This window comes from Notothenia rossii, assembly GCF_949606895.1.
Source record: "Notothenia rossii genome assembly, chromosome: 1".
In the NCBI taxonomy this organism is placed as follows: Eukaryota; Metazoa; Chordata; class Actinopteri; order Perciformes; family Nototheniidae; genus Notothenia; species Notothenia rossii.
In genome coordinates, this window is record NC_136912.1 from 47,167,640 (window position 1) to 47,192,646 (window position 25,007).

Genomic DNA, 25,007 nt, shown 5'->3' on the forward strand with positions numbered 1-25,007 from the left:
TTTGTCTGTCTGTTTGTGACTTTTCAGTTTCCAATCATCATTCAGGATGTGTGGAAAGAGACAGGAAAGAGAAATGAGATATGAATAAAAGATAGAGTGAGATAGAGAAGATTGAAAAAGAAAAGGGAGGGATGTCACTGAGCGCATAATGTGTGCATTCTTAGGATCCATGAAGCCGTGCACTTCACTGAACACAACATTAATAGCAAAGTGATTAACAGAAGCAGCGGCATCGACTGTGGGAACTCAACACACACATTCTCCTCACACTCAGCCAACCTTAAAGACACACAAACTGAAATACTTCAAAACGCTTCATCACTGACGTACTTATCTCAGAACATATACAACTAAATGTTCACTGAGTCAGTCACAGAGACTGGCACGTACATGAGCTTCCTCCTTGGTCAGTTTATATTAAACACATTTTGATTGTATTAGGACTTGTCGGATAAAATAATAAACAACTTGACACCAGAGCTGGATATTGATATTAAATGTGCTTTAATTTGACATATTTATGGTAAGCATTAAGGACAGCAAGCCAAACTAAATACTGTCTTTTTTTAATGTCATCACTTTTGTCACCAGAAATAGCACATTACGCTGAAGTTATGGCCACCGAATTCTAATTCCTAAGATATTAAAATGAAAGAAGAAGACAAACAGACAGATAGACATTTCTACAGTCGGACAGCCCAGGCAGTTTTAATGATACTATGGGTTGTCTGTCCTACATTCGTCCACTTTGAACCTCCTTAAAATGCATCGGAACAAAGGTCACTGACTCTCTGTGATCTCACAAAACACCTTTTTGGCCATAGCTCAAGTCACAAACATGTCTGGACAGATATGGACAGAAACACTTTGGACTTGTTGCTGGAGGCATACAGCCGTGAAGTTGTGGTTCTAGTTTGTATGAGATTTTATGCTGTTTTAATGAAAATCTCACTATTGTGTAAATGCACCAGATATGGTCAGTTAAGAACATAATATTCATGACGTAATATTATGAGCATGTAAAAAAGCCCAATGCTAATGTAGTGGAGTATTTTATCTGTTGTGGTTTGGTTTATAAGAAGGAACAACATTCTCAACAACAGCTCTGAGAGAATACATATACCCAGCACCTCCTGCTCCTCTGAATGATTCAGGGCCCCCCTGCCAACAGGGCCCCTGCTCTCAACATGGCTCACCGTTATCATCCACCCCAATGCAGATCAGCAGTTAATATATGAATATCATGTATCTCATTAGCACTTGGCTCCACAGTGGCTCCATGGTGAGCATGTCTTTATACGTTGGTGTTCTTGATGTTTGCTCGCCTTCCAAACCCAGCTCCTGCTGCTCCTCGGCAGTCCACAGCCTGCAGGTGGGGGGGGGCTCTGATCTAACTCACACACACTTTGAATGGAAAATAAGTAGCTATAATGAATAAGATGGGTAAAATCAGACTAGAATAGTATGCACAAACCAAGTAGTTCGGACAGCGAAGTGCATCAGGAGACAACCTCACAAACAACACATGTCCGTAACACACACACACACACACACAGACACACACACACACACACACACACACACACACACACACACACACACACACACACACACACACACACACACACACACACACACACACACACACACACACACACACACACACACACACACACATATGCAGCGCAGGTCCAGAAGGTGGGGGATTTACGGCTCAGTGTCTCAGATTAAGTTGAGGGCTTATAAAGCACAGGGACCACCACTGGCTGTCTTTACTTGCATCTCCTTCAGACTTTCTTGGCCCTCCTGTCGTGTTCCTTTCTCCAAGCTTACTTTGGTGTTCTCGGTCAAATTTGACCTGTCGGTTTTTTACTGCTTTTACATGGACACAAAAACCATTAATCCTCACAAAATAGTTTCTGGTTTAAATGTATAACCTCTCTTCATGTCTGCATACTGATGTTACTTTTTATTTTATTTGTATTAACACATTTACCACAATGATATATATGCTGTGTCCTCTGTCATTCTTGACCTCATGTGTGTGATTCCTCTGTGCTCACACAACATTCCTGCTCACCCTCTCTCTCATTTACTGTATATCCACCTGTCTGTCAAACAATGAAAGGTAGATTATTTTTAAAGACCAGCACTGTTTCATTTGCATTGAGCTGCTTCCAGGTGATATACTGTCCTTCATGTTAAGCTATCAGTGTAAAACTCAGCAGTGACAGCAGCTGGCGACTCTAAGAGTATCCGGAGACGCACACATGACTGAAAGAAGTGCTGACAGCCTGTGGATCCATCCCATCAGCTTACCGTCCCATCGCAGGATCAATTCTACTTCATCACTCGTACGTCAGCATAGAGCAGCACAAAAACCAGCAGGCCTATGTAAACCCACAATCAGCAGTACTGCATGAAGGCTAACTTATAAATATTTGAAGAATAGTGTTTAACACTAACCAAGATTACATTTTTAAACAGTTGTATTTGTCTGAAATTCCAAAGATTTTTAGATTTCTGTGAAATGAAATAGAGGGGAAAAAAGAGTATTTTTGCTAAACAGATGACTTCATATTTATTTATTGAGACTTGTATCCGTTTTTTTTGTTTTCTTCACTTCACATTGACTGTGCATCCCTGCTGCTCTGTGCTGTATAATGAAGCTAAAGGGAACATTGCAAGATGAATGAACTGCTCCACTCCCTCCACTTTTGTGTTTTTCTTTACTTACATTACAGGCCAGATGGTCTAATCAAGTAACATGTATTCACATCATGCAATGTTAGAGGGGTTTTTCTCCCAAGATGTAAAAGATCGTTCTTTGGCCAACAAACTCATTAGTCGAAAAGTTCATTTTCAGAGTTCCAACTGGTTAAAGCGGTATTTTTATTTTACCTTTGTTGTTTGTAACCTAACAATGCCTATTTTCTGCATTACCAACTGTACAACCCTGTCTCTAAAACTAAACTAAACTGCATTCTCAATTACGTTTAGCTAGAAACGTATTTTATCCCAAGTTACGTTCGTTATGAACGTATCTCAAATACGTTTATTTTCTACATATCTTCTAGAAACATATTTTCTCCCATGTTACGTTTGATATGAACGTATCTTAAATACGTTTATTTCCTACATATCTTTGCCACTTATTGTCTTGCTTATAATAATGATAATAGTCATTTATAAATATAATTTTAGAGCACACATTTGAAATCAGTAGGCAAGGCTGTAATTTCTCCAGCTGTTACTCTCATGAGCGAGGCAGAAAATAATAGTTTTAACATGCCAAAAACCTGCTGTGTCGTTTATTGCACCTCAAACATTAAAACAAATCCAGAGTTACATGTTTATGTACTTCTCTTAAGAAGAAAGGACAGTAACAGAAGATCTCTGTGGCTTCAGGCTTGATCACCGTTCAAATGACAGCGTTGGTTTCCCCAAAAGTGGGCGGGGCTGTAAAGTGATGTAGATTTTACTCTCATCTATTATTCAAAACCATTCTATTTATTCTAACGTAAATTACATGCCAGTGTTTTATCTTTTTATTTAGCGATTTGTTTTTGTATGTTTAACTGGGAATGTTTTCATGTTCGCTAATTGGATGTTTTAGCCGCAATGCACATTGGGATATGGTGTGAATGCGATATGATATCCGGAAAAACAATTCAGAGTTTAGGATGGCCGAAGACACTACACTACCCATAATCTCCATCTATCGTTTGGGACTACAGTCCCGTTGACAAGCCCCGTGATTAATCTTCAAGCTCTGGGATTAGATGTTGGAGTGGCAGTGCGCCAAGGTTATGCCGAGCGTCAAACTCTTTGAAATGGAACGAAACCACGGCAGACTATTCAAAACTGGACTCGAACGCCCCCCCAGAACTACACATGCTGGCTATTGTGTTTCGCAACATGTTCTCTATTGTACGTCTCTACTGGGAATTGTAGTTTTAAAAGACGTTTTCGTTTTTCCCAATTTAGAAGTTGACTGGAGGTTTAGGCGATTGGAAACAAATTGGTGTGTACAAATTTAAAACATGTAATTACTAAATGGGTGAACATCGCTATAATGGGCAGCATACCCACATGACAGCTCATTGTTACTTTGTAATTCTACTCCACTACAATTCAGAGGTTAACCTGGTATTTTTACTCCACTACATTTATTTGAGTTACTTTGCAGATTCTGATTAATGATGTGAAATATAAACAACCCTTAAATCAGACTTTAAAATTCAGGGAAGGTGATTGTCAAGTGCCAACAATCAGGAGAGATATTTGATAGTTGGTGCTTGAGAAGACTAAACATTTATCTGCAGATCTCTATAAAGTATATTCATTAATCGTTATTCTCTACTAATAGTTAATTAAAAACTGTATATAATTTCTATTTTGCACATCCCGTTCAAGCTTTCAAGATTTCCTAAGGTTTATTGACATATCATATACTGTACACAACTACGGTGTAGTTATGCAATGAATGAAAAACTTTGGTCACAGGTTCCTCAACAGTGCATTACAAGACATCTATCAAAATGCGTGTATAGCTCCACCATTAAACTGTCAAATTCTTCACATTTCTTATACTATCTACATACATAAGAGTATAATTAATGTGTATCATATCAGTTAAAATAAGTGCTTCAACATAGCTTGACATAAGCTTGACTCTACTTTAGTAGCTAGGTTTCCTCATGTCTATTTATGTTCTTGTCCACTGACTTTCTTAAGTTGAACAGTGAATTGCCAGAAAAGCCGCCATCAAAACTGAAAAGGACATACCCTTCCTTTAAACTAAAGGGCATGAGGGCAACTCTGTCACATCATATTCCTGCTCTTCTTATACTGACATGTTTTTAGATAGGATAAACCCCTTGAGATGACCGTGTTGTTTTCAAGAGGGTCCTTATACAAGGTACAGCACAAACATTTTAGATTACATATCTCAACATAACTATGGCCACAAAAGGCCTTGAACAAATACATTTGCCCAGCAATTACAAACAATACATGCAAACATAGTGTTTTGTTAGTGTTAAATCATCAAACGCATGTACAATTCCCCTCAAAATAAGAAGACTAAGTTCTTCTTAGAGGGTGTTTGCTAATCAGTAAACTGCAGAACTCCATTAAATGTATGACTGAAGAATCTGCTGAAAGAGAGTTGCATCGATGAACCAAATGAAAAGAGACCGACTACACGATGTCTGATCCAACCTGCAAACAATGTTTCCATCCAGCCTGACCCAAAATATGAATCTTTATTTCCATTTTTGTCAACGTTTTTAAGAACACTCTGGACGTGCATTGACGGCATGATGAGTCTCTTTGGTATGTTAACCAGCGGGGCAAACCAAACCACTGAGTGATCACACAGAAACACACACAGTCAACACACTGTAGATAGAGATTTTTTAATCAAGTCACCACAGGAGCACATACGGTAAACACCGTATGGTAGTTCTCGTCCTTGATTAATATACACTGATGTCAGGTTAAAGTCACTCTCTGTTTGTGACTTTCCAATTTCCAATCATCATTCATGATGTGTGGAACAAGAGAAGATATATGAATAAAAGATAGTGAGATATAGGAGATTGAAAAAAAACACTGAGTACATGGTGCGTGTATACCCTTGAAGCTGTGCAGTTCACTGAGTACTGGATAAAGCCTTGACTTACTCCTCTGTCTCTGTGTGTGTTTGCAGGTTTAGTCAAACAACCCTGACACTCTAGGAATTCTTCCTATATGTCTCTGTGACCCTTTTGTTGTCCCTGTCTGTCTCTCTGTCCCTGCAGCTATACAACAGCATGCCTGTATGTTGGCCAGCAGAACAAGAAGCACGATGGAAGTGAAGGAGCGACGTCCATACTGCTCACTCACCAAGAGCCGCAAGGACAAGGAGGGAGCGTACACTGGTGAGGGCCCCTCATTCAGACAGTCATGTCTTTATTCAATCATCTGTTGAACCACCTGAAACCCCCCAACCCCTCCTTTAACCAAAGTGTGGAGAATATATGGTGGCCTTCAGGGAACATAATACAGGGAAAGGTCCTCTCTAGAGGAAGAGATAAGTATGTCCTCAGAACCTGTAGAAACATGGCACTCAGCGTGGAGACTATGTAAAGAGGACCTGCTCAATATAAACATATGAACTGCTAGATCTAAGCCAAAGGAAACACGTGGATGCTTAGTTTCAGGAGATGTTAAAGCCATCAAAACATAGCTGTAAAAATATCTGATAATCAATACCTCTCCTTACCTTGTCATTTCAGTACAAAATGTAGCATCTATTTATGAACGCACAGTTTCTTTCACATTTTGTAGTTCTGTATATTAGCATGTTTAAGTAAAATGTGCAAATATGTACATAATGTGCATTGACATTTAATTTAATAATTGTAGTGTATTGCTGCTACTTCTGTTTTATCACTGCTTTTATGTATTTGTGTCCATTTATATTACTGCAGTGATTGATGCCAACATAATGTCATTATACTTATGTATGATGACAATAAAGATATTTTGATTCTGAAGTGTAAACATTTTTACAGCCAATAAACTAGACAAACATATATACAAACTGGAGCCGTATTCATCATTCAGAAATGCATGAACATAATGTACTGTAAACATTTGCATATTGAGTATGATTTAAACAGCGATAAAGAGTGTTATTAATAATACTGTCTGGAGGAAGGACCACAATGGGTAAAAAATGTGTTTTCTTGATGGCACGTTTTATTCTTGTATATGTGTCTCCCTGCTCATTTGTGTGTCTGTGTGCCAGGTTCATCCGGGGACAGTGAAGACTGTGCCATTGGCTCCCAGGGGCTCCGTGTCCCCACCCAGAAGTCCTACTCCTCCAGTGAGACCCTCAAGGCCTTCGACCAGCACCAGGACCAGACCAGGTCAGACCCGGCCTCACTTCTAAACTAATGTCATCACTTTCGCACTAACTGTTTCTTTAAATGAAAATGTCTTGAGTAGACTGACAGGGGGGACTTCAGTGGTTTAGTACAGTCTCATCTCTGGTTGTCACTCCAGAGAGAGACTGATTGCTTCACTTGTTCTTCAGCAGGGAGCATTCAAGCTATTTTACCTTCTTATTTAAAATGTCCACAGTTTTAATGTATAAAAGCTGTATTTTACTATGATGGTTTCTACTTTCGTGAGCTATTATTTATTTCGTGTAACAAGCACATCCCGGGTATAATGAATATCTTCGAAACATTTGAAATAATGCACAGTTTTAAGGTTAGTCAGTAGTTCCTGAGCTACATTATGGATTTAATGTTTTCTATTTGTTGGTGTTAGCTTTTCAGTATGAATAGATGAATATTGTTTTAATATAGTTTAAACTTTTTATTTGTGTTGTACTTTAATGATTGAACTACATATTATTTGCTCTATTCTCAGTGAATTATCCACCATAAATCAGTTGAGCACAGGCTTTGTATGTCACCATAGCAGACCGGCAAAAACAATGTGTTTGCCACTTCCATAGGTTCTAGGAAATTAAATCTAAATGAATGTTTTGAATATAATAATAATATCATTTAACACCATCTGTCTCTTGGCCTCACATGCCATCCCATAAAGGTTTCTCTGTCTTCATCACTGTGTGCCAGACACCCATATGATGAGTTGTTTTGTGTTATTTAACTGTATGTACATAAATGATATAAAAGCAGATGGTACTGATTACACATGTGACCTGGGTAGGTTGTTCCTTTTGAGAAAGTGAATAATCTGTCAGACTGGTTGAATATGCCAGCTGTATACTTTTCCAAAGTGTGTGTACTTAATGAAAGTTAATTACATTGTCATACATAATACAAGTGATTTGATTTCCCTTTGTGGCCTCAACACGTTGGACTAAACTCACTGTTGTTCACCTTTTGCCCTGCTTACGTACATCCATCAGGGCTTTGAGCAAGAAAGAGGTTTTATTAAAGAGTTTTAATTGAGCTGCTCATTAAAGGTTAAACTCCAGATAAGCATGGTTGCAGTGCACCCGTAAAGTATTCATACCCCTTCACTTTTTCCACATTTTTGTTCGTTACAGCCTTATTTCAATTTGGATTAAATTCATTTGTTTTCTCAACATTCTACACAAAATACCCCATAATGACAAAATGAAAAAGTTTTTAAATAATGTTTGCTAATTAATTAAAAATAAAACACTCAAATATCACATGTGCATAAGTATTCACACCCTTTACTCAATACGTTGTTGAAGCACCTTTGGAAGCAATTACAGCCTCAAGTCTTCTTTAGTATGATGCTACAAGCTTGGCACATATCTTTGGGCAGTTTCTCCCATTCTTCTTTGCAGATTGTCTCAGGCTCCATCAGCTTTGATGGGGAGCGTCGGTGCACAGCCATTTTAAGATCTCTCCAGAGATATTCAATCCGGTTCAAGTCTGGGCTCTGGCTGGGCCACTCAAGGACATTCACAGACTTTTCCCTAATCCACTCCTTTGTTATCTTGGCTGTGTTCTTAGGGTCGTTGTCCTGTTTAAAGGTGAACCTTTGCTCCAGTCTGAGGTCCAGAGCGCTCTGGAGCAGGTTTCTTTAAGGATCTCTCTGTACATTGCTGCATTCATCTTTCCCTTGATCAGGGGTGGCGGGTACAGTAGGCTAGGGAAGGCTAAGCCTTCCCAAATATTTGTGTCACTGCATCCTGGTAAAATAAAAATATAATGTAGTGTTTGTGTCTTTGACATTAGCGCTACTATGCAGCCACCTGTGCCCTGTAGGCCTACGACGAAGCCAGTTCAACATACCCTGGATATGTTTGAGTTATCTTAACTAACCCTAACAAACGAGATCTCGCTAAGCGGTCCTACGACGCTGGTTATCAATTCGGCAAATCAAGCCAGGGTTTCTCTCTCCAGCTGAGAGCGCGTTCACCTGAAAGGGGCGGGGTTAGCAACATTTGACCAATCACAAACAGGGACAAGAATACTGACAGCGCAGTGTCATACTTCATTCATGAAAAGTAAACTAATATTAGACAAATATTAACTTTAAACATCCATTACTTAAACATATAATCCAGGATACAAGCCACATAGTTGGACCTGCAAGGTGAATACAGAACAACTGGTTAAAAAATAAATAAACTACCGAGTGTTTGAAAGCGTACAACAGTTTTATGATATCACTGCCCCATCTAGACAAGAGTGGATCTGACTTTAATTACATTTGAGTTGAGTGTTTCGTCAACCCAATGTGTTGCTTAAAGTAATACTTCTGCATACAGTATGTGACACTGTAAGTGTTGCCCGGCCAGATACGGCTCAATAAGCTGACTCAGATAAGGAAATATGATGATATTATATGATCGATGATCTGATTGATGATGTGATATGAATGATAAGTGTGACACATCGGCGTCTTCTCTGCATACGGCAGTTGTTCTGTATTTCCTTTATCCTGTAATATGGCTTGATAGATTTAAACTCCGCACACTGAGCTCTGATTGGTCAGCAGGCGGTGCTTTCACTGAGTTGATCTCTTTTCTATAGATGCCGGAGGCGGGCAGCGTCAGGTAAAAAACAGTTATTTAGCCTTCCCAAACCCGAGCCTCACCCGTAGCCTCTGCCCTTGATCCTGACTAGTCTCCCAGTTCCTGCTGCATAAAAACATCCCCACAGCATGATGCTGCCATCACCATGCTTCGCTGTAGGGATGGTGTTGGCCAGGTGATGAGCGGTGCCTGGTTTCCTCCAGACATGATGCTTGGCATTCAGGCCAAAGAGATCCTTTTTGGTTTCATCAAACCAGACAATTTGTTTTTCTCATGGTCTGAGAGTACTATAGGTGCTCCATGGGGGCTTTCATGTGCCTTTTGCTGAGGAGTGGCTTCCTTCTGGCCACTCTACCATAAAGGCCTGATTGGTGGAGTGCCGCACAGATGGTTGTCTTTCTAGAAGGCTCTCCCACCTCCACAGAGGAACACTGGAGCTCTGTCAGAGTGACCATCGGGTTCTTGGTCACCTCTCTGACTAAGGCCCTTCTCCCCCGATGTTCAGTTTGCTTTGGGCAGCAAGCTCTAGGAAGAGCCCTGGTGGTTTCAAACATCTTCCATTTGCAAATGATGGAAACGAGGGGTTACGTATGGTAACCCTTGTTGTATAAGCACATGCGGAGCCCTCTACTGAACTCTATGGGTACTACCCCTTGATCATATCATGCAAGCATTCATCCACTGAGACTTCTATAAACGTAGCCGCCCCCGGGCCGGCCTACCTGAATGTGCGCGCATCTCACCGTATAAAAGGAGGCCTCGCCTCCTGACTGTCATCCTACACCTCTCTTCAGCGAGCGGCATAGGACCGACAGGGCCCCGAGTAGAGGGCTCCGCCTGTGCTTAGATAACAAGGGTTACCATACGTAACCCCTAGTTATATCTCTCACAGGCTCCACCCTCTACTGGACTCTATGGGTACAGGGGGCGGAGCCCCGATGTATTCACGTGCTGTTGTCCAACAACACCGTTCCACCCCACTGCCCCTGACTGGCTTTCTGGTTAGGAGCCGCTGCACCGCACCCTCCTTTACCTCGGTTGTGACCGTGGAAAAGTCTGGGCCGCGGCTGATAGAGCACACTCCGACGCGCTTCCCTCGCGAAAAGTGTGCTCGGAAAACAGTGCTGAGGGCTCCCCCCCCTGCCCATAGGCAGACGGAGAGAGTCCCCAGTCCCGTATGGACTCACTGTGCACCACCTCTCCCGAGTGCCAAAGAAGCACGGGGAGAGCGCAAGTGCCCCATGTCCCCCACACTCAGACACTGACCGCGTGCAGAGGGTGTATGGACTATAGTGTGGAGGGGAAGCGCATTACATCTGGGGAGGGGGTCATGATGCACACTGACCCATAGCCCCCCCCCCCCCCCCCTCCTCACCAGTCCTGTGTTGCCTCAGCAAGCACAGATGATGAGAAAGAGCCAGACATGTCCAAGAGATAAAACTTTATGAAGGGGCCTGGCGTTGACCAAGACGCCGCCGTGCAAGCTGTTGAATAAGGCTGTCGACACAGCCACAACCCGTGTCGAGTGTGCACGCCACCGACCCCCGCGGGGCAGGCTCTCCCCGCCTGTCCGTAGGCATATGCAATGCACTCGCAGAGCCATCCTGCCAGGCGTTTCTTGGACAGAGCTTTCCCGGTCACACCATCCCCGAAGCACATAAACAGCTGTTCAGTGCATCTAAAGGCAGCCATGCGCTCCACATAACATGCTAGCGTACGCACCGGGCAGAGGAGCAGTTTAACTTCCCTGGCCCCAATATGGGGTGGAAGATTAAAGCCCCCCAACTGAAAAGCCCTCAACCTGAACACACTCCTTAGGCTCTTGGGCACAAAGGAGGGGTTCGGTCTGAGTGTCGCCCTGCTCTGGTCACCCCGGATGACCAAGCAACTTGGGTGCACCGACAGAGCGGTTAACTTGGACACTTTCTTGGCTGACGTTAAGGCAAGTAGCAATGCTGTCTTCCACGACAGTGCTTTCAGGGAGGAGAGCTCCAGAGGCTCAAATGGTTCTGTGACCAGAGCCTCAAGCACCAGGGGCAGGTCCCACTGCGGGGTGGAGGCGTGCACTACTGGGCGCAGCCTCCTGACCCCCTGTAATAACCGCAACATCAGTGGCTGACTAAAGGCTGACCTGCCGCCAAATCCAATCCGATATCATGGCAAGACGTGAACATGTGATGATTTACCATGCTGGGAGACGTGAAGAAGCCACGATTTCGTCCCTTCAAACGTGACAGTTACACGCTATTGTTAACCCATGTCAACCAGTGGAGAAATAACCGGAAATGCCAAGCAAATACTACCCCGACGGTCGGTGTTTATTGTCAATATGAATATAATAATGATTTCTTTTTTAATAGTCATACTCGATTACGCCGATTTCTTGTTGCCACAGCTGGTCTACACCTCTTTTAGCAGAAACAAAGGCTACATTAATGTATTAAATCGATGTTAATCCATGCGTGTGGATGTGGAATTAATGGACGTGACGTTGTGCGATTGAGTTGCCTGGCAACAGCTTCGGCTCATGTTAATTTACAAACTCTTCAACTACAACCGTAGTTATATTTAAAAACATTTTAGAAGGCCTCACGAAATACTTTAATGCAAATTCAAATGTAAATGTGAAGGAATGTGTGTATAACAAAATACATCGGTCATAAACGAAACCGGAAACTGACGTAGGCAAGATCCTCAGCTCGATTATTGGATGGTTTAGCCGCAATGCATGCTGGGATTTGGTGTTTATGTGATGTGAAATCTGAAAACGTTTTTTAAAAATAAAATAATACTTTACTCCGAGTGTGCTTGCTTTTCTCTTTGAAAGTCATCATATAACGGCATTGTATTACACGGTTCGGCTGCATTAAATATTACATATCTGCCGTAGTTCTCTATTTATAGAGCCCTGCCGAGAAGACTTCTAGACAAACAGGAGAACTGCTGCCAAAACTGAAAACGTGACGTGGATCATAAATATATAAGCAATTAAACAACATCTTACATTTCTATTCACACAATACGTCTCCTCGCAGTATCAACACTAAAACTGACTTTTATATTTGATCCAATTGGTAGATATCATAGGCTGTATTTACACCATAACGGTGCAGAGCTGATAGAAAGGGACACCTGGTGGTTAAAGCACGTTATTGAATTGTATTATTAGATATAAATAGGAGGATGTGCAAAACAGACAAACTAATAAGGCTTAATTTAAACATTAAAGAGTACTTTAGGTTAAGGTCTTCTTTTGAATAAGAAAAAAGCTTTGGGGGTATAGAAGAAGAATATAGAGGGATGAAACCCTCTTTAATGGTCACACATGCAGAGCACACAGCACACACAGTGACATTTGTATCTACAGATAAATATTAAGCCTGACAAAGTACTTAACGTCTAATACATTGCTTTCCTGCAATGTTAACTATGTTCAATCACTTATTTGTTTATTATTTGTTTATTATTAAACTGATATTATACATATTATTATACTCTTATAAGATGTATGTAGATAGTATAAGAAATGTGCAGAATGACAATTTAATGGTTGAGGTATACACACATATTGATAGATGTCTTGTAATGCACTGTTGAGGAACCTGCGACCCAAGTTTTTCATTCATTGCATAACTACACCGTAGTTGTTTATAATATGATATGTCAATAAACCTTAGCTTAGAACAGGCCTATTCAACTGGCGGCCCGCGGGCCGGATGCGGCCCAGAACCAACTCCCGAGTGGCCCAGCCTCCCGTAGCCAAATTCCTACAGACCAGGAACGCAACACTCCGCGTTGCATAGAAACCACCAAACCACAACGCAGCACGTGTTTTGAAAGTGCATCTAGTGGTGCTAGTAACGGTGGTCCTATGATAGCAACTCTAAAACATGTCCCTCTCAACTCTGAAGCGTAAACAGAGACAAAACGGTAATTGATCTTGTGGAGCAGATCCAAGTCAAGCTGGACCTTTTCGCTACCGACTTGAGCACGGGTCGGATGCTGCATTTTCCGACGCTCCCCAAACACATCACATCTCCGGCACAAATCACGGATGTGATGACAGATTTCATTGCGAGGTTGAAAGAGAACTTTGCCGGTCGATTGGATGGACTTGCTCTGCCCACAGACGTGATGATGGGCTTTGCCAGAGACCCCTTCACTGTTGCAATAGAGGGGGACGTATCAACCGGAGCAAAGGAAGTGGTCCCCTGCATCGACAAGGGGAAATATACACTGGAGCTTATTGACATGCATCGCACTAACGGGCCAGCGAAGTTTTGGAGTGATGTCAAAAAACAGCAGTTCCCTAACGTTCAGAAAGTAGCGATCTGTTTGCTCAGTATGTTTGGATCAACATACACATGTGCATCAAGCTTTTCACGCATGAACTCAATCAAAAGTAGCACTCCCTACTCCCTGACTGACAGCACTCTTCACCAATGTCTTCGGATTGCATTGACATCCTATGAGCCAAAAATCACTGCTCTTGTTCAAAACAAAAAAGGTCCCTTCTCCCATTTAGAAAGTCAGCGATGACAAATCACAAATGAGGTGATAGTAAGCACCTAGAGTAGTTTACTATAGTAGACGTGTTGTGTAGTATTCATTCATATAGTTACCCGTATCCCTTTTTATGGGTTTGTGCACTGAAGGGTTTGACAGTTCTTTCTGTATTCATTTAAGTGCACTTTGTAATGTGTCTGGGTCAAATATGACCAAAACGTATGATTTTTTTGTTGTTACTTGAAAAGTGAAAAAATATTGCTACAGTACTACCTCTTTGTGTTGCATTGGAGCTCTTTAGCTGTTTTTTTTGTATGTGAGGACATTTATTAAGACTGCTATTATTGTATTCAGTAAATGCACTTTGTGATGTGCCTGGTTCAAAAAAAAATAACCTGAATATTTGACTTTTAAAGCAAACAAATGTAATGCTACAACTGTGCACTTTTTTTTCAGATTCTGTTCAATTAATGCTAATTTGTTGTGTTTTTATGCACTTTTTGACCTACCTTTGTTAGATGAACAATGAATAAAAATTGCATGTTTTTCATCGCAGTAATATGTGTTGGTTTAAAATGTGTCACTACCCGCTTTTTACAGGCCGCTGAATGTCTGGCCCAGCTGAATTTTGTAGTTATAAAATCTGGCCCAACTGAATGTGTAGTTGAATAGCCCTGGCTTAGAACATCTTGAAATCTTGAAAGGGGTGTGCAAACTAGTCATTATATACAGTCTTTAAATAACTATTAGTAGAGAATAACGAGTAATGAATATATTTTATAGGGATCCTATTAAAATCTAATAATAAAATAATAAAATGTGTGCTCTGCATGTGTGACCAATGAAAGAGGGTTTCATCCCTCCATATTCTTCTTCTATACCCCCAAAGCTTTTTTCTTATTCAAAAGAAGACCTTAACATAAAGTACTCTTTAATGTTTAAATTAAGCCTTATTAGTTTGTCTGTTTTGCACATCCTCCTATTAATATCTAATAATACAATTCAATAACGTGCTTTAACCACCAGGTGTCTCTTTCTATCAGCTCTGCACCGTTATGGTGTAAATACAGCCTATCTACCAATTGGATCAAATATATAAGTCAGCCGAATTAGTGTTGATACTGCGAGGAGACGTATTGTGCGAAAAGAAATGTAAGATGTTGTTTAATTGCTTATATATTTATGATCCACGTCACGTTTTCAGTTTTGGCGGCAGTTCTCCTGTTTGTCCAGAAGTTTTCTCATCAGGGCTCTATAAATAGAGAACTACGGCAGATATGTAATACTTAATGCAGCCGAACCGTGTATTACAATGCCGTTATGTGATGACTTTCAAAGAGGAAAGCAAGCACACTCGGAATAAAGTAATATTTTATTTTTAAAAAACGTTTTCAGATTTCACATCACATAAACACCAAATCCCAGCATGCATTGCGGCTAAACCATCCAAATCATCGAGCTGAGGATATTGCCTACGTCAGTTTCCGGTTTCGTTTATCAACAATGTATTTTGTTATACACACATTCCTTCACATTTACATTTTAATTTGCATTAAAGTATTTTGTGAGGCCTTTTAACATGTTTTTAAATATAACTACGGTTGTAGTTGAAGAGTTCGTAAATTAACATGAACCGAAGCTGTTGCCTGGCAACTCAATCGCAGAACGTCACGTCCGTTAATTCCACATCCACACCTATGATCCACACGCATGGATTAACATCAATTTAATACATTAATGTAGCCTTTGTTTCTGATAAAAGAGGTGTCGACCAGCTGGGGGAACAAGAAAATCGGCGTAATCGAGTGTGATTATTAAAAAATGAATTATTACGTCGGGGTAGCATTTGCTTGGCATTTCCGGTTATTTCTCCAAAGGTTAACATGGGTTAAACAATACCATGTAACTGTCACGTTTGAGGGGACAAAATCCTGACATCTTCACATCTCCCAGCATGGTAAATCGCCACATGTTCACGTCTTGCAGTGATACCGGGTTGGCCAAATCCCTCATGGCAGGACGAAATGGCTGCTGCATACACTTTCACTGTGGAATGAGCCAGCCCTCTGTCCATCAGTAACTGCAAGTAGGACAACATAGAGCCCAACTCACAAGATAGGAGCTCTATTCTCCGCTCCTCACACCATCGCTGGAATCCCTGTGATCCCTGTGGCTGTGGTGGATCCCGCTCTAACTGCCTGGATAGACTGAATAACTCTCTCAGACAATCCACCCTGTCTCAGCCTGTCCCTCTCAGGAGCCATGCCTGGAGAGGTTGGCCCAGAGTGGGTAACGCCTCAATTGCACCTGCCTCTTGAGACATCGACCCCCAGAACTGGGGAATCGCCCAGGGCTGGTCCACCTTCATCTGTGTCATCGGAAGCCACTAGGATGACTGACAGACGTTCTCGTCTCACTCTCCCCAGGAGAGGGAGAATGAGACACAGCGGTGGAAAGGCGGAGAGCAGCTTGGCCATGGCTCGTGTGTGAACGCGTCCACCCCCAAGAGCGGATCGTCGCTCCAAGCCCATAACCACAGTTTCTCCGCTGTGGTCAACAAGGCGGCGGAGCGGACTCCACCCTGCCTGTTGATGTATGCTACTGTAGTGCTGTTGTCGCTCCTGACCAGTGTTGGGCAAGTTACTTTTAAAAAGTAACTAGTAATAGTTATAGTTACTGCTCTCAAAAAAGTAACTAGTCAATCAATCAATCAATGTTTATTTATATAGCCCAATATCACAAATGTTACATTTGTCTCAATGGACTTCACAGTTTCTACAGAATATCAGTATGACAATACGACACCCTCTGTCCTTAGACCCTCACATCGTACAAGGAAAAACTTCCGGAGAAAACCCCACAGGGAGGAAGGATCCCTCTCCCAGGACGGACAGACGTGCAATAGATGCCATGTGTAAATTGAAGAGATAATACATTTGTAACATAGGTAGTCCAAATGTTTGGAAATGCATGTGTGTATAATAGGAAGATGAATCCACGAGGATATCCATCCAGGACTTATGATCCAGGACCACAGCCACGACTCAAGATCCAGGACTCGCGATCCATGACACAGGACCGCAGGATCATCCATGACTCCGGATCCCGGCGTATATAGACACCAAAAAGAAAGAAATTTGGGGAAGCTGGGTTAATCGGAACATGAGAGTACACAGGTATAGACAGAGAGAAGGAAGAAGTAAGATGTCCCCCGACAAACTAAGCCTATATCAGAAAAACTAGGGGCTGAATCTAATCAGGCCTAACTATAAGCTTTATCAAAAAGGAAGGTCTTAAGCGCACTCTTAAAAACGGATAGGGTGTCTGCCGTCCGAACACAAACTGGAAGCTGATTCCACAAAAGTGGAGCTCGATAAGAAAAGGCTCTGGCTCCCATTGTACTTTTAGAGACTCTAGGAACAACCAACAACGCTGCATTCTTGGAACGCAATGCCCTAGTAGGACAGTAGGGTATAATTAGTTATTTAAGGTAAGATGGCGCCTGCCCATTAAGGGCTTTGTAGGCGAGAAGAAGAATTTTAAATTACATCCTGTGTTCTATAGGGAGCCAGTGTAAGGCAGCCAGAACAGGAGTAATGTGGTCCCTTTTCCTAACTCTGGTTAGTACACGAGCTGCAGCATTTTGAATCAGCTGAAGCGACTTGACTGACTTCTTGGTACACCCTGATAATAAGGAGTTACAATAATCCAGCCTTGAAGTAACAAATGCATGGACTAGTTTCTCTGCATCGTTTTGTGGCAAGATATGCCTGATTTTTGCAATGTTACGTAGATGGAAGTAGGCGGTCCTTGAAATTGATTTTATGTGGGCGTTAAAGGATAAATCCTAATCAAATATAACACCAAGATTCCTTACAGTCTCACTGGAGGCCAAATTAATGCCATCCATAGTTAGTATATCTTTAGATAATTTGTTTCGTAGATTCTTTGCCACGGAGCCCGGCCGGGCACAGACCGAAAAGGCGACGTGGGCAACACCTCCGCTTCTCCGTCACGCGGGCCCACCACCTACGGGAAACACCGATGGGGTCGGGTGCGCTGCCAGAAGGGTGGCAGTGAAGGCAGAGGGTCTCGACGGACCAGACCCGGGCGACAGAAGCTGGCTTTGGGGACGTGGAACGTCACCTCTCTGGGGGGGAAGGAGTCGGAGCTTGTGCGGGAGGTGGAGCGTTACCAGTTGGATCTGGTTGGGCTCACCTCTACGCACAGCGTCGGCTCTGGAACCTTACTTCTGGATAGGGGTTGGACTCTATTCTTCTCCGGAGTTGCTCAAGGTGTGAGGCGCCGAGCGGGTGTGGGGATACTCACAAGTCCCCGGTTGGGTGCTTCGTTGTTGGAGTCTACCCCAGTGGACGAGAGGGTTGCCTCCCTACGCCTGCGGGTTATGGGGGGGAAAACTCTGACTGTTGTGTGTGCTTATGCACCCAACAGCAGTTCAGAGTATACGGCCTTCTTGGAGACCCTGGAAAGAGTCCTGTATGGGGCTCCTGAAGGGGACTCTTTAATCTTGCTGGGAGACTTCAACGCACATGTGGGCAATGATGGAGACACTTGGAGGGGAGTGATTGGGAGGAACGGCCCCCCTGATCTGAACCGGAGTGGTGGTTTGTTACTGGACTTCTGTGCTAGTCATGGATTGGCCATAACAAACACCATGTTCGAACATAAGGATGCTCATAAGTGTACGTGGTACCAGAGCACCCTAGGCAGAAGGTCCATGATCGATTTTGTTATCGTATCATCGGACCTGAGGCCGTATGTTTTGGACACTCGGGTAAAGAGAGGGGCGGAGTTGTCAACTGATCACCATCTGGTGGTGAGTTGGGTCGAGTGGCGGGGGAAGCCTCTGGATATACCTGGTAAGCCCAAACGTGTAGTTCGGGTGAACTGGGAACGTCTGGAGGAGGCCCAAGTTCAGGAGGCCTTCAACTCACACCTCCGGCGGAGCTTTTCGGGCATTCCTGTGGAGGTTGGGGACATTGAACCAGAGTGGTCGGTGTTCAAAGCCTCTATTGCCAAAGCCGCGGCGGGGAGCTGTGGTCTCAAGGTCCTAGGTGCCTCAAGCGGCGGTAACCCTCGAACCTCCTGGTGGACACCGGTGGTCAGGGAAGCCGTCCGACTGAAGAAGGAGGCCTTCAGGGATTTGTTATCCCGGGGGACTCCCGAGGCAGTTGCAAGGTACCGACAGGCCCGAAGGGAAGCAGCCTCAGCCGTGGCCGAGGCAAAGCAGCGGGTGTGGGAGAAGTTCGGAGAAGACATGGAAAAAGACTTTCGGGCGGCACCAAAGTTGTTCTGGAAAACTGTCCGACACCTCAGGAGGGGGAAGCAGGGAACCATCCAAGCTGTGTACAGTAAGGATGGGACGTTGTTGACCTCAACTGATGGAGTGTTAGGGCGTTGGAAGGAGCACTTTGAGGAACTCCTGAACCCGACAACTCCGCCCTCTATGTTAGAGGCAGAGCTGGAGTATGACGAGGGATCGACACCAATCTCCCGGGGGGAGGTCACTGAGGTCGTCAAACAACTTCACAGTGGCAAAGCCCCGGGGGTGGATGAGATCCGCCCAGAAATGCTGAAGGCTCTGGGTGTTGAGGGACTGTCATGGTTGACACGTCTCATCAACGTTGCGTGGAAGTCGGAAACAGTTCCGAAGGAGTGGCAGACCGGGGTGGTGGTTCCCCTTTTCAAAAAGGGGGATCAGAGGGTGTGTGCCAATTACAGAGGCATCACACTACTCAGCCTCCCCGGGAAAGTTTACTCTAAGGTACTCGAAAGGAGGGTCAGGCCGATTGTCGAACCTCAGATTGAGGAGGAACAATGCGGATTCCGTCCTGGTCGTGGAACGACGGATCAGCTTTTTACTCTCGCAAGGATCCTGGAGGGGGCCTGGGAGTACGCTTATCCAGTCTACATGTGTTTTGTAGACTTGGAGAAGGCGTATGACCGGGTTCCCAGGGAGTCACTGTGGGAGGTGCTGCGGGAGTATGGGGTGAGGGGGTCTCTACTCAGGGCCATCCAATCTCTGTACTCCCAAAGCGAGAGCTGTGTCCGGGTCCTCGGTAGTAAGTCGGACCCATTTCAGGTGAGGGTTGGCCTCCGCCAGGGCTGCGCTTTGTCACCAATCCTGTTTGTAATATACATGGATCGGATTTCGAGGCATAGTCGTGGGGGAGGGGGTCTGCAGTTCGGTGGACTAAGGATTGCACCACTGCTTTTTGCAGATGATGTGGTTCTGATGGCTTCATCGGTCTGCGACCTTCAGCACTCACTGGATCGGTTCGCAACCGAGTGTGAAGCGGCTGGGATGAGGATCAGCACCTCCAAATCTGAGGCCATGGTTCTCAGCAGGAAACCGATGGACTGTCCACTCGAAGTAGGGAATGAGTCCTTACCCCAAGTGAAGGAGTTCAAGTATCTCGGGGTCTTGTTCTCGAGTGGGGGAACAATGGAGCGTGAGATGGGTCGGAGAATCGGAGCAGCGGGAGCGGTACTGCAGTCTCTTTACCGCACCGTTGTGACGAAAAGGGAGCTGAGCCAGAAGGCAAAGCTCTCTGTCTACCGGGCCATTTTCGTTCCTACCCTCACCTATGGTCATGAAGGATGGGTCATGACCGAAAGAACGAGATCGCGGGTACAAGCGGCCGAGATGGGTTTTCTCCGCAGGGTGGCTGGTGTCTCCCTTAGGGATAAGGTGAGAAGTTCGGTCATCCGGGAGGGACTCGGAGTTGAACCGCTCCTCCTTCGCGTCGAAAGGAGCCAGTTGAGGTGGTTCGGGCACCTAGTTAGGATGCCACCTGGGCGCCTCCCTAGGGAGGTGTTCCAGGCACGTCCAGCTGGGAAGAGACCAAGGGGTAGACCTAGAACCAGATGGAGGGATTATATCTCTTCTCTGGCCTGGGAGCGCCTTGGGATCCCCCAGTCAGAGCTGGTTGATGTGGACAGGGAAAATAAAGTTTGGGGCTCTCTGCTGGAACTGCTACCTCCGCGACCCGACCACGGATAAGCGGGAGAAGATGGATCGATGGATGGATGGATTCTTTGGGCCAAGTACAATAACTTCAGTTTTGGTCGTGTTTAACATAAAAAAATGTAAGGTCATCCACGTTTTTAAGTCCTTGAGGCAGTCTTTAATTTTATTTAGATGATTAATTTCATCAGGCTTGATTGATAAATATAGTTGAGTATCATCCGCATAACAATGAAAGTTTACAGAATGATTCCTTATAATATTGCCTAACGGAAGCATATATAATGTGAACTAAATAGGTCCGAGCACTGAGCCCTGTGGCACTCCATGGCTAACTTTGGTTTGCGTGGATGATTAATCGTTGACACGTACAAACTGAGAGCGTTCAGATAGATAGGACCTAAACCAGCCAAAAGCAGTTCCCTGTATGCCAACTAAGTGCTCTAGTCTTTGCAATAGGATATCATGGTCGATAGTATCAAATGCAGCACTGAGATCGAGCGAAACAAGAATAGAGACAAGTCCCTTGTCTGAGGCTATTATAATGTAATTTGTGACTTTAACCAGAACTGTCTCTGTGCTATGATGTGTTCTAAAGCCAGACTGAAAATCTTCAAATAAATCATAGTTTTTTAAGTAATCACACAGCTGTTTTGCGACTGCTTTCTCAATAATTTTTGAGAGGAACGGAAGATTAGAAATAGGTCTATAGTTGGCTAAAACCTCTGGATCGAGGTTGTGCTTTTTAAGAAGCGGTGTTATCACTGCTACTTTGAATGATTGTGGAACATAGCCTGATAATAAAGACATATTCATAATATTTAATAAAGAAGTGCTAATTAATGGAAAAACTTATTTTAAAAGCTTAGTTGGAATCGGGTCTAAGATACACGTTGATGGTTTAGAAGAGAGAATCATTGAATTTAATTGTTCAAGGTTTATGGCTGGAAAGCATTCTAGTTTACTATCTAGTGTAATATTAGAACTTACGTTTCCGGGAGCTGTTGATAACACTATACTGGTCAAAGGCAAGAGGTCATTAATTTTGTTTCTAAGAGTAACAATTTTATCGTTAAAGAAGCACATAAAATCATTACTACTGAGTGCTATGGGAATAGAAGGCTCAATCGAGCTGTGGCTCTCTGTCAGCCTGGCTACAGTGCTGAAAATAAATCTTGCATTATTCTTATTCTCCTCTATTAATGAAGAGTAGTAGGCTGCTTTCGCTTTACGCAGTGCTTTCTTATATTCATTGAGAGTAATATGCCAAATTACACGAGATTCTTCAAGTTTAGTGGAACGCCATATCCTTTCAAGTTTTCTCGACTTTTGCTTTATTTTGCGGGTTTCGGCATTATGCCATGGAGCTAATCTATGTTGTTTTATTTTCTTCTTTTTCAAAGGAGCAACAGAGTCTAACTTTATTCGCAGCGCATCTGTAGCACTATCAACAACATGATCAATTTGGGGTGGTGTACATTTTGTATAAGTTTCCTCCCTTACATGCAGACATGCTATCGAGTTAAGTATTGGTGGAATCTCTTCCTTCAATTTGGCTATAGCACTAACAGATAGGTTTCTGCTGCAGGAGCTTTTGGCTAATGCTTTGTAGTCTAGTAACAGTACTTCAAAAGTTACTAAGAAATGGTCGGATAAAGCAGGATTATGCGGTTCGACTAATAGTTGCTCAATTTCAATACCATAAGTCAGAACAAGGTCGGGAGTGTGATTATAGCAGTGTGTTGGTTTATTTACACTCTGACAAAAACCAACAGAGTCTAATATAGAGTTAAATGCAACAGTAAGGCTATTTTTATCATCGTCAACATGAATATTAAAGTCACCTACGATAATTACTTTATCTGGTTAAGTACCAAAGCTGATAAAAACTCAGAGAATTCTGATAAGAATTCTGAATAAGGATCTGGTGCACGGTACACTGTAACAAATAAGATTGGCTGCAAAGTTTTCCAGGTCGGATGCGTAAGACTAAAAATGAGGCTTTCAAAGGAGGTATAATTTTATTTTTGTTTAGTATTGATAGTAAACTTGAGTCAAAGATGGCTGCAACTCCACCTCCTTGGCCCGTGCCTCGGGCAATATGAGTATTGATATGGCTGGGTGGAGTGGCCTCATTTATGCTGACATATTCTTCATGTCTCAACCAAGTTTCAGTGAGACAGCATATATCAATATTATAATCTGATATTAAATCATTTACCAATATTGCTTTAGATGGTAGAGATCTTATGTTTACGAGACCACATTTAACTAGTTACTTTATTAGTTACTAAATTATAAAAGTAACTAGTAACAAGTTACTTTACTTTACTTTAAAAATAATAACAATACAAATGCAAGTGTTTGTGTTGTTCTGGCACAGTAAGAGAAAAGACAACTCCCCATCATTGTAGCAATTATCATTATGAAATGTAGTGGAACAATAAAACACAAAAGATATGTTTAGACATTTTGACAGGCACTGCCGGTGGTTGAGACGGTGGGGTCTTTGGCGACTAGTTTTATAGCCCCATGTACATTAGTTAGGTGCTTCAGGAGATTGGCATTGCTGTTATTCGATGTGGACAATGCTTTCTGTCCTGCACACAGTTTACATTTGACCTTAATATTTTTTGCGTCCTATATCCCCACAAATTGAAAATAGTGGTTATACCTCCAAGTTGTAAATGCGCTGCTGCTCTCGCTGATACTTGCATCTGCCATCTGCCGTGTATGTGTGTGTGTTAGCAAGTGTTTGTGTGTCTGTGTATTTTTTATTTTATGTATACAGTCTATGGTATTTTCCCCATAAGGCAAGACACGCACAACTCTGTCTCTGATTGGCTTACCCTGAAATGTTACCCCGCGTTAACCAATCATCACTCCTCTCTGGTCACTCTCACTTTTCCATGGTATTGTGAGAGGACATCACTGTATTCGCCTGTAAATTACATCCGCAGGGAGATTTGGTTCAGTTCCATCACATAATGTAACGCAGTAACGCACCCATTTAAATCACAGTAACTATAACGGCGTTACTTAATGGGAATAGTTAACTAGTAACGCTATTAGTTACCGCAAGTGATCACCGGAGGTGATCCGGGGACCCCCAGAACCGGAGGTTGCCCTCCACTGAGGGGGGGATGGTCACCAGACGTTGTTTGTGCCTCTTGGGATCCAAACACAGGCTCGAGAACCACCTCTGCAGGCGGCGCATATGCAGTAACCCGAGCGGGACTACAACGTGAGCAGCCGCCATGAGACCCAGAGTCTGCATTATAGTCAAAGCTGTCACTGTTGCCCCCTGTTGCAGCCTGTGAACCTTCCGAAGCAGGGACGCGCGTCTGCTCTCTGACAGGGTGGCGCGTAGCCCGCCTGCATCGAACACCACTCCCAAATACAATGCCTGTTGGTGAGGTATGTGGGTGCTATTTTTCCAATTGATCGCAAAGCCCAACTTGGTTAGGTGTAGGATCAATTGGGCTGTGCAAAACTTTGCCCATTCCCTGGACCTGGCCATGACTATGAGGTGATGGTCAGATAAAAGAAAACTCATGCCATGGGCGCGCAGTGGCTGGAGCGCTGCGGCCACGTGCGTTGTACTCGTAGGCTATCCCCTGGAAGGAAAAACGCAGATACTTTCTGTGTTCTGGAGCAATTTCTACATGAAAGTACGCGTCTTTCAGGTCGATGGTGGTGAACCAATCGCCTGGCTGCACTAGCCCCAATAACTGTTTTATAGTTAACACGCGGAATTTTCTGCAGGCAATGTGCCGATTCAGGCTGCAAAGATCTAGAATAGGTCTGAATTTTCCTGTGTTCTTGGGAACCAGGAAGTACATGGACTAAAGACCTTTTCTCTGTGCTGAGGGTGCACGAAAGACACCATCTGTTTTTGCACCAGGGCCTGAATCTCTGCCGAGAGGAAACCCATCTCCTCCTGGGATGTCTACAGACAATTCCCTGGACCTC

At 43.4% G+C, this 25,007-nt stretch overlaps 1 protein-coding gene across 5 annotated transcripts in view; it reads left to right on the plus strand.

Moving 5' to 3' along the window:
* The window catches only part of tenm3 (teneurin transmembrane protein 3), a 690,209-nt gene that overhangs the window by 353,611 nt on the left and 311,591 nt on the right, over positions 1-25,007 (plus strand). For all 5 annotated transcript variants that reach the window (XM_079656342.1, XM_079656340.1, XM_079656341.1 and 2 more), the window contains 2 exons: positions 5,805-5,924; positions 6,797-6,917. In XM_079656342.1, the coding sequence (XP_079512468.1) occupies positions 5,825-5,924; positions 6,797-6,917 (221 nt within the window). In that variant the 5' untranslated portion in view covers positions 5,805-5,824. The remainder of the gene's footprint in view (positions 1-5,804; positions 5,925-6,796; positions 6,918-25,007) is intronic.